The 15,703-nt window shown below is 45.9% G+C and overlaps 1 protein-coding gene across 5 annotated transcripts in view; it reads right to left on the minus strand.

Annotated features, from left to right (window-relative positions):
• The window catches only part of LOC110510643 (ADP-ribosylation factor-like protein 13B), a 42,566-nt gene that overhangs the window by 11,515 nt on the left and 15,348 nt on the right, over window positions 1-15,703 (minus strand). For all 5 annotated transcript variants that reach the window (XM_036951437.1, XM_036951434.1, XM_036951435.1 and 2 more), the window contains exons 6-8: window positions 10,905-11,107; window positions 2,177-2,294; window positions 391-643 (exon numbers count right to left, since the gene is read on the minus strand). In XM_036951437.1, the coding sequence (XP_036807332.1) occupies window positions 391-643; window positions 2,177-2,294; window positions 10,905-11,107 (574 nt within the window). The remainder of the gene's footprint in view (window positions 1-390; window positions 644-2,176; window positions 2,295-10,904; window positions 11,108-15,703) is intronic.

Raw genomic sequence — 15,703 nt, forward strand, 5'->3', positions numbered from 1 at the left:
TAGTGGTGGAGGTGTGTCTCTCTCACCAGGTAGTGGTGGAGGTGTGTCTCTCACCAGGTAGTGGTGGAGGTGTGTCTCTCTCACCAGGTAGTGGTGGAGGTGTGTCTCTCACCAGGGAGTGGTGGAGGTGTGTCTCTCACCAGGGAGTGGTGGAGGTGTGTCTCTCACCAGGTAGTGGTGGAGGTGTGTCTCTCACCAGGTAGTGGTGGAGGTGTGTCTCTCACCAGGTAGTGGAGGAGGTGTGTCTCTCACCAGGTAGTGGTGGAGGTGTGTCTCTCACCAGGTAGTGGTGGAGGTATCTCACCAGGTAGTGGAGGAGGTGTGGGGCTCTCGGGGGAGTGGTGGAGGTGTGGGTATCTCTCACCAGGTAGTGGTGGAGGTGTCTCTCACCAGGTAGTGGAGGAGGTGTGGGGCTCTCGGGGGCTGCTGTCTCCTCCGTCCTCAGGGGGTCCACTCTGTGTTTCCTCTTCAGTCTCAGTTTACTAGTCTTCTTCTTCGTCCGCTCCACTGAGGCTGCACCGCTCTCTGGAGTCTGTCTCTCGCTGTCCTCTTCCTCCTCCTCCTCTTCCTGCCCTCCTTCTCTAGCATCGTTGGCACCACCCACCTGCCCTCCTGTCGGTCTCTTCTTCAGCTTGTCTTCATTCTGCATGGATGGAACACCCATGGTACACACCCATTAATACAGCTGCACCCCCCATGGCATTAATACAGATGGGACCCCCCATGGCATTAATACAGCTGGAACCCCCCATGGCAGTAACACAGCTGGAACCTCCCCATGGCATTAATACAGCTGGAACCCACCCCGTGGCATTAATACAGCTGGACCCCCCATGGCATTAATACAGCTGGAACCACCCCATGGCATTAACACAGCTGGAACCTCCCCATGGCATTAATACAGCTGGAACCACCCCATGGCATTAATACAGCTGGAACCCCCCCATGGCATTAAAACAGCTGGAACCTCCCCCCATGGCATTAATACAGATGGAACACCTCCCCATGGCATTAATACAGCTGGAACCCCCCCATGGCATTAATACAGCTGGAACCTCCCCATTGCATTAATACAGCTGGAACCACCCCATGGCATTAATACAGATGGAACACCCCATGGCATTAGTACAGCTGGAACCCCCCCATGGCATTAATACAGCTGGACCCCCCCCCCCCCCCCCCCATGGCATTAATACAGCTGGAACCCACCCCGTGGCATTAATACAGATGGAACACCTCCCCATGGCATTAATACAGCTGGAACCCCCCATGGCATTAATACAGCTGGAACCCCCCCATGGCATTAATACAGCTGGAACCACCCCATGGCATTAATACAGCTGGACCCCCCATGGCATTAATACAGCTGGACCCCCCATGGCATTAATACAGCTGGAACCTCCCCATGGCATTAATACAGCTGGACCCCCCCATGGCATTAATACAGATGGAACCTCCCCATGGCATTAATACAGCTGGAACCCCCCATGGCATTAATACAGCTGGACCCCCCCATGGCATTAATACAGATGGAACTTCCCCATGGCATTAATACAGCTGGAACCCCCCATGGTATTAATACAGATGGAACCTCCCCATGGCATTAATACAGATGGAACCTCCCCATGGCATTAATACAGAAGGAACCACCCCATGGCATTAATACAGATGGTACCTGCCCATGTCATTAACACAGATGGAAACACCCCATGGCATTAATACAGATGGAACCTTCCCATGGCATTAATACAGATGGAACCTCCCCATGGCATTAATACAGATGGAACCTCCCCATGGCATTAATACAGATGGAGCCTCCCCATGGCATTAATACAGCTGGAACCCCCCATGGCATTAATACAGCTGGAACCCCCCATGGCATTAATACAGATGGAACCTCCCCATGGCATTAATACAGATGGAACCTCCCCATGGCATTAATACAGCTGGAACCCCCCCATGGCATTAATACAGATGGAACCTCCCCATGGCATTAATACAGATGGAAACACCCAACCCATTGACCCTGCGGCTCAAATGGCACCCTATTCCCTAAAGGGGACACTACACCGAACACATAGGGCTCTGGTCAAAACCAGTGCACTACATAGGGAATAGAGTGCCATTTCAAACAAATCAACAAAGGTGATGCTGATTGGCCCAGTGTATTCCACACCTCATTGATGACGTTGCCGATTGGCTGGAAGGGGCTGTGTACGGCGGCGTCGTCGGTCTCCTCCTCCTCCTGCAGTGTCCGACCCTCCCTCTCCGCCTCCTCTTTCTCCTGACGGTCTCTGGGATCAGGGGAACAAAATAACTTTTTTTTTATTTACCTCAAATGTTAACTAGGCAAGTCAGTTAATAACTCATTCTTATTTACAATGACGGCCTAAAATTCAGCTGGTTAATGTTCCCTTCACTAAGGTGTGATATCTCTCCTAACCAGCTGGTTAATGTTCCCTTCACTAAGGTGTGATATCTCTCCTAACCAGCTGGTTAATGTTCCCTTCACTAAGGTGTGATATCTCTCCTAACCAGCTGGTCAATGTTCCCTTCACTAAGGTGTGATATCTCTCCTAACCAGCTGGTTAATGTTCCCTCCACTAAGGTGTGATATCTCTCCTAACCAGCTGGTTAATGTTCCCTTCACTAAGGTGTGATATCTCTCCTAACCAGCTGGTTAATGTCACTAAGGTGTGATATCTCTCCTAACCAGCTGGTTAATGTTCCCTTCACTAAGGTGTGATATCTCTCCTAACCAGCTGGTTAATGTTCCCTTCACTAAGGTGTGATATCTCTCCTAACCAGCTGGTTAATGTCACTAAGGTGTGATATCTCTCATAACCAGCTGGTTAATGTTCCCTTCACTAAGGTGTAATATCTCTCCTAACCAGCTGGTCAATGTTCCCTTCACTAAGGTGTGATATCTCTCCTAACCAGCTGGTTAATGTTCCCTCCACTAAGGTGTGATATCTCTCCTAACCAGCTGGTCAATGTTCCCTTCACTAAGGTGTGATATCTCTCCTAACCAGCTGGTTAATGTTCCCTTCACTAAGGTGTGATATCTCTCCTAACCAGCTGGTCAATGTTCCCTTCACTAAGGTGTGATATCTCTCCTAACCAGCTGGTTAATGTTCCCTTCACTAAGGTGTGATATCTCTCCTAACCAGCTGGTTAATGTTCCCTTCACTAAGGTGTGATATCTCTCCTAACCAGCTGGTTAATGTTCCCTTCACTAAGGTGTGATATCTCTCCTAACCAGCTGGTTAATGTTCCCTTCACTAAGGTGTGATATCTCTCCTAACCAGCTGGTCAATGTTCCCTTCACTAAGGTGTGATATCTCTCCTAACCAGCTGGTTAATGTTCCCTTCACTAAGGTGTGATATCTCTCCTAACCAGCTGGTTAATGTCACTAAGGTGTGATATCTCTCCTAACCAACTGGTTAATGTTCCCTTCACTAAGGTGTGATATCTCTCCTAACCAGCTGGTTAATGTTCCCTTCACTAAGGTGTGATATCTCTCCTAACCAGCTGGTTAATGTTCCCTTCACTAAGGTGTGATATCTCTCCTAACCAGCTGGTCAATGTTCCCATCACTAAGGTGTGATATCTCTCCTAACCAGCTGGTTAATGTTCCCTTCACTAAGGTGTGATATCTCTCCTAACCAGCTGGTTAATGTTCCCTTCACTAAGGTGTGATATCTCTCCTAACCAGCTGGTTAATGTCACTAAGGTGTGATATCTCTCCTAACCAGCTGGTTAATGTTCCCTTCACTAAGGTGTGATATCTCTCCTAACCAGCTGGTTAATGTTCCCTCCACTAAGGTGTGATATCTCTCCTAACCAGCTGGTTAATGTTCCCTTCACTAAGGTGTGATATCTCTCCTAACCAGCTGGTTAATGTCACTAAGGTGTGATATCTCTCCTAACCAGCTGGTTAATGTTCCCTTCACTAAGGTGTGATATCTCTCCTAACCAGCTGGTTAATGTTCCCTTCACTAAGGTGTGATATCTCTCCTAACCAGCTGGTTAATGTCACTAAGGTGTGATATCTCTCATAACCAGCTGGTTAATGTTCCCTTCACTAAGGTGTGATATCTCTCCTAACCAGCTGGTCAATGTTCCCTTCACTAAGGTGTGATATCTCTCCTAACCAGCTGGTTAATGTTCCCTCCACTAAGGTGTGATATCTCTCCTAACCAGCTGGTCAATGTTCCCTTCACTAAGGTGTGATATCTCTCCTAACCAGCTGGTTAATGTTCCCTTCACTAAGGTGTGATATCTCTCCTAACCAGCTGGTCAATGTTCCCTTCACTAAGGTGTGATATCTCTCCTAACCAGCTGGTTAATGTTCCCTTCACTAAGGTGTGATATCTCTCCTAACCAGCTGGTTAATGTTCCCTTCACTAAGGTGTGATATCTCTCCTAACCAGCTGGTTAATGTTCCCTTCACTAAGGTGTGATATCTCTCCTAACCAGCTGGTTAATGTTCCCTTCACTAAGGTGTGATATCTCTCCTAACCAGCTGGTCAATGTTCCCTTCACTAAGGTGTGATATCTCTCCTAACCAGCTGGTTAATGTCACTAAGGTGTGATATCTCTCCTAACCAACTGGTTAATGTTCCCTTCACTAAGGTGTGATATCTCTCCTAACCAGCTGGTTAATGTTCCCTTCACTAAGGTGTGATATCTCTCCTAACCAGCTGGTTAATGTTCCCTTCACTAAGGTGTGATATCTCTCCTAACCAGCTGGTCAATGTTCCCATCACTAAGGTGTGATATCTCTCCTAACCAGCTGGTTAATGTTCCCTTCACTAAGGTGTGATATCTCTCCTAACCAGCTGGTTAATGTTCCCTTCACTAAGGTGTGATATCTCTCCTAACCAGCTGGTTAATGTCACTAAGGTGTGATATCTCTCCTAACCAGCTGGTTAATGTTCCCTTCACTAAGGTGTGATATCTCTCCTAACCAGCTGGTTAATGTTCCAATCACTAAGGTGTGATATCTCTCCTAACCAGCTGGTTAATGTTCCCTTCACTAAGGTGTGATATCTCTCCTAACCAGCTGGTTAATGTTCCCTTCACTAAGGTGTGATATCTCTCCTAACCAGCTGGTTAATGTTCCCTTCACTAAGGTGTGATATCTCTCCTAACCAGCTGGTTAATGTTCCCTTCACTAAGGTGTGATATCTCTCCTAACCAGCTGGTTAATGTTCCCTTCACTAAGGTGTGATATCTCTCCTAACCAGCTGGTTAATGTTCCCTTCACTAAGGTGTGATATCTCTCCTAACCAGCTGGTCAATGTTCCCTTCACTAAGGTGTGATATCTCTCCTAACCAGCTGGTTAATGTTCCCTTCACTAAGGTGTGATATCTCTCCTAACCAGCTGGTTAATGTTCCATTCACTAAGGTGTGATATCTATCCTAACCAGCTGGTTAATGTTCCAATCACTAAGGTGTGATATCTCTCCTAACCAGCTGGTTAATGTTCCCTTCACTAAGGTGTGATATCTCTCCTAACCAGCTGGTTAATGTTCCAATCACTAAGGTGTGATATCTCTCCTAACCAGCTGGTTAATGTTCCCTTCACTAAGGTGTGATATCTCTTCTAACCAGCTGGTTAATGTCACTAAGGTGTGATATCTCTCCTAACCAGCTGGTTAATGTCACTAAGGTGTGATATCTCTCATAACCAGCTGGTTAATGTTCCCTTCACTAAGGTGTGATATCTCTCATAACCAGCTGGTTAATGTTCCCTTCACTAAGGTGTGATATCTCTTCTAACCAGCTGGTTAATGTCACTAAGGTGTGATATCTCTCATAACCAGCTGGTTAATGTCACTAAGGTGTGATATCTCTCATAACCAGCTGGTTAATGTTCCCTTCACTAAGGTGTGATATCTCTCCTAACCACCTGGTTAATGTCACTAAGGTGTGATATCTCTCCTAACCAGCTGGTTAATGTCACTAAGGTGTGATATCTCTCATAACCAGCTGGTTAATGTCACTAAGGTGTGATATCTCTCCTAACCACCTGGTTAATGTCACTTAGGTGTGATATCTCTCATAACCAGCTGGTTAATGTCACTAAGGTGTGATATCTCTCATAACCAGCTGGTTAATGTTCCCTTCACTAAGGTGTGATATCTCTCATAACCAGCTGGTTAATGTCACTAAGGTGTGATATCTCTCATAACCAGCTGGTTAATGTCACTAAGGTGTGATATCTCTCCTAACCAGCTGGTTAATGTTCCCTTCACTAAGGTGTGATATCTCTCCTAACCAGCTGGTTAATGTTCCCTTCACTAAGGTGTGATATCTCTCCTAACCAGCTGGTTAATGTTCCCTTCACTAAGGTGTGATATCTCTCCTAACCAGCTGGTTAATGTTCCCTTCACTAAGGTGTGATATCTCTCCTAACCAGCTGGTTAATGTTCCCTTCACTAAGGTGTGATATCTCTCCTAACCAGCTGGTTAATGTTCCCTTCACTAAGGTGTGATATCTCTCCTAACCAGCTGGTCAATGTTCCCTTCACTAAGGTGTGATATCTCTCCTAACCAGCTGGTTAATGTTCCCTTCACTAAGGTGTGATATCTCTCCTAACCAGCTGGTTAATGTCACTAAGGTGTGATATCTCTCCTAACCAACTGGTTAATGTTCCCTTCACTAAGGTGTGATATCTCTCCTAACCAGCTGGTTAATGTTCCCTTCACTAAGGTGTGATATCTCTCCTAACCAGCTGGTTAATGTTCCCTTCACTAAGGTGTGATATCTCTCCTAACCAGCTGGTCAATGTTCCCATCACTAAGGTGTGATATCTCTCCTAACCAGCTGGTTAATGTTCCCTTCACTAAGGTGTGATATCTCTCCTAACCAGCTGGTTAATGTTCCCTTCACTAAGGTGTGATATCTCTCCTAACCAGCTGGTTAATGTCACTAAGGTGTGATATCTCTCCTAACCAGCTGGTTAATGTTCCCTTCACTAAGGTGTGATATCTCTCCTAACCAGCTGGTTAATGTTCCCTCCACTAAGGTGTGATATCTCTCCTAACCAGCTGGTTAATGTTCCCTTCACTAAGGTGTGATATCTCTCCTAACCAGCTGGTTAATGTCACTAAGGTGTGATATCTCTCCTAACCAGCTGGTTAATGTTCCCTTCACTAAGGTGTGATATCTCTCCTAACCAGCTGGTTAATGTTCCCTTCACTAAGGTGTGATATCTCTCCTAACCAGCTGGTTAATGTCACTAAGGTGTGATATCTCTCATAACCAGCTGGTTAATGTTCCCTTCACTAAGGTGTGATATCTCTCCTAACCAGCTGGTCAATGTTCCCTTCACTAAGGTGTGATATCTCTCCTAACCAGCTGGTTAATGTTCCCTCCACTAAGGTGTGATATCTCTCCTAACCAGCTGGTCAATGTTCCCTTCACTAAGGTGTGATATCTCTCCTAACCAGCTGGTTAATGTTCCCTTCACTAAGGTGTGATATCTCTCCTAACCAGCTGGTCAATGTTCCCTTCACTAAGGTGTGATATCTCTCCTAACCAGCTGGTTAATGTTCCCTTCACTAAGGTGTGATATCTCTCCTAACCAGCTGGTTAATGTTCCCTTCACTAAGGTGTGATATCTCTCCTAACCAGCTGGTTAATGTTCCCTTCACTAAGGTGTGATATCTCTCCTAACCAGCTGGTTAATGTTCCCTTCACTAAGGTGTGATATCTCTCCTAACCAGCTGGTCAATGTTCCCTTCACTAAGGTGTGATATCTCTCCTAACCAGCTGGTTAATGTCACTAAGGTGTGATATCTCTCCTAACCAACTGGTTAATGTTCCCTTCACTAAGGTGTGATATCTCTCCTAACCAGCTGGTTAATGTTCCCTTCACTAAGGTGTGATATCTCTCCTAACCAGCTGGTTAATGTTCCCTTCACTAAGGTGTGATATCTCTCCTAACCAGCTGGTCAATGTTCCCATCACTAAGGTGTGATATCTCTCCTAACCAGCTGGTTAATGTTCCCTTCACTAAGGTGTGATATCTCTCCTAACCAGCTGGTTAATGTTCCCTTCACTAAGGTGTGATATCTCTCCTAACCAGCTGGTTAATGTCACTAAGGTGTGATATCTCTCCTAACCAGCTGGTTAATGTTCCCTTCACTAAGGTGTGATATCTCTCCTAACCAGCTGGTTAATGTTCCAATCACTAAGGTGTGATATCTCTCCTAACCAGCTGGTTAATGTTCCCTTCACTAAGGTGTGATATCTCTCCTAACCAGCTGGTTAATGTTCCCTTCACTAAGGTGTGATATCTCTCCTAACCAGCTGGTTAATGTTCCCTTCACTAAGGTGTGATATCTCTCCTAACCAGCTGGTTAATGTTCCCTTCACTAAGGTGTGATATCTCTCCTAACCAGCTGGTTAATGTTCCCTTCACTAAGGTGTGATATCTCTCCTAACCAGCTGGTTAATGTTCCCTTCACTAAGGTGTGATATCTCTCCTAACCAGCTGGTCAATGTTCCCTTCACTAAGGTGTGATATCTCTCCTAACCAGCTGGTTAATGTTCCCTTCACTAAGGTGTGATATCTCTCCTAACCAGCTGGTTAATGTTCCATTCACTAAGGTGTGATATCTATCCTAACCAGCTGGTTAATGTTCCAATCACTAAGGTGTGATATCTCTCCTAACCAGCTGGTTAATGTTCCCTTCACTAAGGTGTGATATCTCTCCTAACCAGCTGGTTAATGTTCCAATCACTAAGGTGTGATATCTCTCCTAACCAGCTGGTTAATGTTCCCTTCACTAAGGTGTGATATCTCTTCTAACCAGCTGGTTAATGTCACTAAGGTGTGATATCTCTCCTAACCAGCTGGTTAATGTCACTAAGGTGTGATATCTCTCATAACCAGCTGGTTAATGTTCCCTTCACTAAGGTGTGATATCTCTCATAACCAGCTGGTTAATGTTCCCTTCACTAAGGTGTGATATCTCTTCTAACCAGCTGGTTAATGTCACTAAGGTGTGATATCTCTCATAACCAGCTGGTTAATGTCACTAAGGTGTGATATCTCTCATAACCAGCTGGTTAATGTTCCCTTCACTAAGGTGTGATATCTCTCCTAACCACCTGGTTAATGTCACTAAGGTGTGATATCTCTCCTAACCAGCTGGTTAATGTCACTAAGGTGTGATATCTCTCATAACCAGCTGGTTAATGTCACTAAGGTGTGATATCTCTCCTAACCACCTGGTTAATGTCACTTAGGTGTGATATCTCTCATAACCAGCTGGTTAATGTCACTAAGGTGTGATATCTCTCCTAACCAGCTGGTTAATGTCACTAAGGTGTGATATCTCTCATAACCAGCTGGTTAATGTTCCCTTCACTAAGGTGTGATATCTCTCATAACCAGCTGGTTAATGTCACTAAGGTGTGATATCTCTCATAACCAGCTGGTTAATGTCACTAAGGTGTGATATCTCTCCTAACCAGCTGGTTAATGTTCCCTTCACTAAGGTGTGATATCTCTCCTAACCAGCTGGTTAATGTTCCCTTCACTAAGGTGTGATATCTCTCCTAACCAGCTGGTTAATGTTCCCTTCACTAAGGTGTGATATCTCTCATAACCAGCTGGTTAATGTCACTAAGGTGTGATATCTCTCCTAACCAGCTGGTTAATGTTCCCTTCACTAAGGTGTGATATCTCTCATAACCAGCTGGTTAATGTCACTAAGGTGTGATATCTCTCCTAACCAGCTGGTTAATGTCACTAAGGTGTGATATCTCTCCTAACCAGCTGGTTAATGTTCCCTTCACTAAGGTGTGATATCTCTCATAACCAGCTGGTTAATGTCACTAAGGTGTGATATCTCTCCTAACCAGCTGGTTAATGTCACTAAGGTGTGATATCTCTGCTAACCAGCTGGTTAATGTCACTAAGGTGTGATATCTCTCCTAACCAGCTGGTTAATGTCACTACAGTAAAGTTCGTCTCCTCCTCCTCCTCACCTCTCCTCCTCCTCCTCCTCACCTCTCCTCCTCCTCACCTCTCCTCCTCCTCACCTCTCCTCCTCCTCCTCCTCCTCACCTCTCCTCCTCCTCACCTCTCCTCCTCCTCCTCACCTCCCGTATCCTCCGTACTCTCTCCTTTCTCTCCTCCTCACCTCTCCTCCCGTATCCTCCGTACTCTCTCCTCCTCTCACCTCTCTCCTCCTCTCACCTCCTCCTCCTCTCCACCTCTCCACTCTCCTCCACTCCTCTTCCTCCTCACCTCCCGTCTTCCTCCTCCTCGCTCCTCTTCCTCCTCGCTCCTCTTCCTACTCTCCACTCTCCTCCTCCTCCCCCTCTCCTCTCCACTCTCCTCCTCTCTTCCACTCTCCTCCTCTCCCCTCTCTCCTCCTCCCTCTCTCCTCCTCCTCCTCCTCTCTCCTCTTCCTCCTCCTCTCTCCTTCTCCTCTCCACTCTCCTCCTCCTCCTCTCCACTCTCCTCCTCTCCACTCTCCTCCTCTCCCCTCTCTCCTCCTCCCTCTCTCCTCCTCCCTCTCTCCTCCTCCTCCCTCTCTCCTCCTCCCTCTCTCCTCCTCCTCCTCTCTCCTCTTCCTCCTCCTCTCTCCTTCTCCTCTCCACTCTCCTCCTCCTCCTCCTCTCCACTCTCCTCCTCCCTCTCTCCTCCTCCTCTTCCTCCTCCTCCTCTCCACTCTCCTCCTCCCCTCTCTCCTCCTCCACTCTCTCCCCCTCACCTCTCTCCCCCTCACCTCTCTCCCCCTCACCTCGCACCTCTCTCCTCCTCACCTCTCTCCTCCCTCTCACCTCTCCTCCTCTCCTCTCCTCCTCTCCTCCTCCTCACCTCTCTCCTCTCTCCTCCTCCTCACCTCTCTCCTCCTCCTCTCCTGTCTCCTCCTCACCTCTCCTCCCGTATCCTCCGTACTCTCTCCTGTCTCTCTCTCTTCTCCTGTTCCTCCTGAGCCCTCTGTTCGGCCGTGTCCTTCCGGACGCGTTCAGAGATGGCTTCGTAGTCTTTAGCAATGTTGTTCAGCAGCCAGTTGAGTCCGTTCCTGATGGACTTGTCTCCCTTCTTACCGTAGCCCAGAACAGCAGAACACGGCTCCTGACAACACACAGGAAGTCAGACGGGTAGAGAGACAGAGAGGATTTACAGGTCACACAACATTTGATTTCTTAAGTCATGTATTTTATAGACAGCTATTCTCACAAGAGAGAGAACAATAAGGGGGGGGGGGGGGGGGGGGGGGGGGGGGGATCATTGTTGAAACCAGGAGGAACTCTTTGCTAATAGAATGTATGAAGAACACACAATCCTGACCAGCTGCAATAATGTACAGTCTCATAGCCACAGTACTGTAGTATAACAAGGTACAGTCTCATAGCCACAGTATAACAAGGTACAGTCTCATAGCCACAGTACTGCAGTATAACAAGGTACAGTCTCATAGCCACAGTACTGCAGTATAACAAGGTACAGTCTCATAGCCACAGTACTGCAGTATAACAAGGTACAGTCTCATAGCCACAGTACTGCAGTATAACAAGGTACAGTCTCATAGCCACAGTACTGCAGTATAACAAGGTACAGTCTCATAGCCACAGTATAACAAGGTACAGTCTCATAGCCACAGTACTGTAGTATAACAAGGTACAGCCTCATAGCCACAGTACTGCAGGTGTAGTATAACAAGGTACAGTCTCATAGCCACAGTACTGCAGTATAACAAGGTACAGTCTCATAGCCACAGTACTGTAGTATAACAAGGTACAGTCTCATAGCCACAGTACTGCAGTATAACAAGGTACAGCCTCATAGCCACAGTACTGCAGGTGTAGTATAACAAGGTACAGCCTCATAGCCACAGTATAACAAGGTACAGTCTCATAGCCACAGTACTGCAGTATAACAAGGTACAGTCTCATAGCCACAGTACTGCAGTATAACAAGGTACAGTCTCATAGCCACAGTACTGCAGTATAACAAGGTACAGTCTCATAGCCACAGTACTGCAGTATAACAAGGTACAGCCTCATAGCCACAGTATAACAAGGTACAGTCTCATAGCCACAGTACTGCAGTATAACAAGGTACAGCCTCATAGCCACAGTACTGCAGTATAACAAGGTACAGCCTCATAGCCACAGTATAACAAGGTACAGCCTCATAGCCACAGTACTGCAGTATAACAAGGTACAGACTCATAGCCACAGTACTGCAGTATAACAAGGTACAGTCTCATAGCCACAGTACTGCAGTATAACAAGGTACAGCCTCATAGCCACAGTACTGCAGTATAACAAGGTACAGTCTCATAGCCACAGTACTGCAGTATAACAAGGTACAGTCTCATAGCCACAGTACTGCAGTATAACAAGGTACAGTCTCATAGCCACAGTACTGCAGTATAACAAGGTACAGCCTCATAGCCACAGTACTGCAGTATAACAAGGTACAGTCTCATAGCCACAGTACTGCAGTATAACAAGGTACAGCCTCATAGCCACAGTACTGCAGTATAACAAGGTACAGACTCATAGCCACAGTATAACAAGGTACAGCCTCATAGCCACAGGACTGCAGTATAACAAGGTACAGCCTCATAGCCACAGTACTGCAGTATAACAAGGTACAGTCTCATAGCCACAGTACTGCAGGTGTAGTATAACAAGGTACAGCCTCATAGCCACATTACTGCAGTATAACAAGGTACAGCCTCATAGCCACAGTACTGCAGTATAACAAGGTACAGTCTCATAGCCACAGTACTGCAGTATAACAAGGTACAGTCTCATAGCCACAGTACTGTAGTATAACAAGGTACAGTCTCATAGCCACAGTACTGCAATATAACAAGGTACAGCCTCATAGCCACAGTATAACAAGGTACAGTCTCATAGCCACAGTACTGCAGTATAACAAGGTACAGCCTCATAGCCACAGTACTGCAGTATAACAAGGTACAGTCTCATAGCCACAGTACTGCAGTATAACAAGGTACAGTCTCATAGCCACAGTACTGCAATATAACAAGGTACAGTCTCATAGCCACAGTACTGCAGTATAACAAGGTACAGTCTCATAGCCACAGTACTGCAGTATAACAAGGTACAGTCTCATAGCCACAGTACTGCAGTATAACAAGGTACAGTCTCATAGCCACAGTACTGCAGGTGTAGTATAACAAGGTACAGTCTCATAGCCACAGTACTGCAGTATAACAAGGTACAGTCTCACAGCCACAGTACTGTAGTATAACAAGGTACAGCCTCATAGCCACAGTACTGCAGTATAACAAGGTACAGTCTCATAGCCACAGTACTGCAGTATAACAAGGTACAGTCTCATAGCCACAGTAATGTAGTATAACAAGGTACAGCCTCATAGCCACAGTACTGCAGGTGTAGTATAACAAGGTACAGTCTCATAGCCACAGTACTGCAGTATAACAAGGTACAGTCTCATAGCCACAGTACTGTAGTATAACAAGGTACAGCCTCATAGCCACAGTACTGCAGTATAACAAGGTACAGCCTCATAGCCACAGTACTGCAGGTGTAGTATAACAAGGTACAGCCTCATAGCCACAGTACTGCAGTATAACAAGGTACAGCCTCATAGCCACAGTACTGCAGTATAACAAGGTACAGCCTCATAGCCACAGTACTGCAGGTGTAGTATAACAAGGTGCAGCCTCATAGCCACAGTATAACAAGGTACAGTCTCATAGCCACAGTACTGCAGTATAACAAGGTACAGTCTCATAGCCACAGTACTGCAGTATAACAAGGTACAGACTCATAGCCACAGTACTGCAGTATAACAAGGTACAGCCTCATAGCCACAGTACTGCAGTATAACAAGGTACAGCCTCATAGCCACAGTACTGCAGTATAACAAGGTACAGCCTCATAGCCACAGTACTGCAGTATAACAAGGTACAGTCTCATAGCCACAGTACTGCAGTATAACAAGGTACAGCCTCATAGCCACAGTACTGTAGTATAACAAGGTACAGTCTCATAGCCACAGTTTAACAAGGTACAGCCTCATAGCCACAGTACTGCAGTATAACAAGGTACAGCCTCATAGCCACAGTACTGCAGTATAACAAGGTACAGTCTCATAGCCACAGTACTGCAGTATAACAAGGTACAGTCTCATAGCCACAGTACTGCAGTATAACAAGGTACAGTCTCATAGCCACAGTACTGTAGTATAACAAGGTACAGTCTCATAGCCACAGTATAACAAGGTACAGCCTCATAGCCACAGTACTGCAGTATAACAAGGTACAGCCTCATAGCCACAGTACTGCAGTATAACAAGGTACAGTCTCATAGCCACAGTACTGCAGTATAACAAGGTACAGTCTCATAGCCACAGTATAACAAGGTACAGCCTCATAGCCACAGTACTGTAGTATAACAAGGTACAGCCTCATAGCCACAGTATAACAAGGTACAGTCTCATAGCCACAGTACTGCAGTATAACAAGGTACAGCCTCATAGCCACAGTACTGCAGTATAACAAGGTACAGTCTCATAGCCACAGTACTGCAGTATAACAAGGTACAGTCTCATAGCCACAGTATAACAAGGTACAGTCTCATAACCACAGTACTGCAGTATAACAAGGTACAGCCTCATAGCCACAGTACTGCAGTATAACAAGGTACAGTCTCATAGCCACAGTACTGCAGTATAACAAGGTACAGTCTCATAGCCACAGTATAACAAGGTACAGCCTCATAGCCACAGTACTGTAGTATAACAAGGTACAGCCTCATAGCAACAGTATAACAAGGTACAGTCTCATAGCCACAGTACTGCAGTATAACAAGGTACAGCCTCATAGCCACAGTACTGCAGTATAACAAGGTACAGTCTCATAGCCACAGTACTGCAGTATATCAAGGTACAGTCTCATAGCCACAATATAACAAGGTACAGCCTCATAGCCACAGTATAACAAGGTACAGTCTCATAGCCACAGTACTGCAGTATAACAAGGTACAGTCTCATAGCCACAGTACTGCAGTATAACAAGGTACAGTCTCATAGCCACAGTACTGCAGTATAACAAGGTACAGCCTCATAGCCACAGTACTGCAGTATAACAAGGTACAGTCTCATAGCCACAGTATAACAAGGTACAGTCTCATAGCCACAGTACTGCAGTATAACAAGGTACAGCCTCATAGCCACAGTACTGCAGTATAACAAGGTACAGCCTCATAGCCACAGTACTGCAGTATAACAAGGTACAGCCTCATAGCCACAGTATAACAAGGTACAGTCTCATAGCCACAGTATAACAAGGTACAGCCTCATTGCCACAGTACTGCAGTATAACAAGGTACAGCCTCATAGCCACAGTACTGCAGTATAACAAGGTACAGTCTCATAGCCACAGTACTGCAGTATAACAAGGTACAGTCTCATAGCCACAGTACTGCAGTATAACAAGGTACAGTCTCATAGCCACAGTACTGTAGTATAACAAGGTACAGCCTCATAGCCACAGTACTGCAGTATAACAAGGTACAGTCTCATAGCCACAGTACTGCAGTATAACAAGGTACAGCCTCATAGCCACAGTACTGCAGTATAACAAGGTACAGTCTCATAGCCACAGTACTGTAGTATAACAAGGTACAGTCTCATAGCCACAGTATAACAAGGTACAGCCTCATAGCC

Source organism: Oncorhynchus mykiss, chromosome 18 (assembly GCF_013265735.2).
Source record: "Oncorhynchus mykiss isolate Arlee chromosome 18, USDA_OmykA_1.1, whole genome shotgun sequence".
NCBI lineage: Eukaryota > Metazoa > Chordata > Actinopteri > Salmoniformes > Salmonidae > Oncorhynchus > Oncorhynchus mykiss.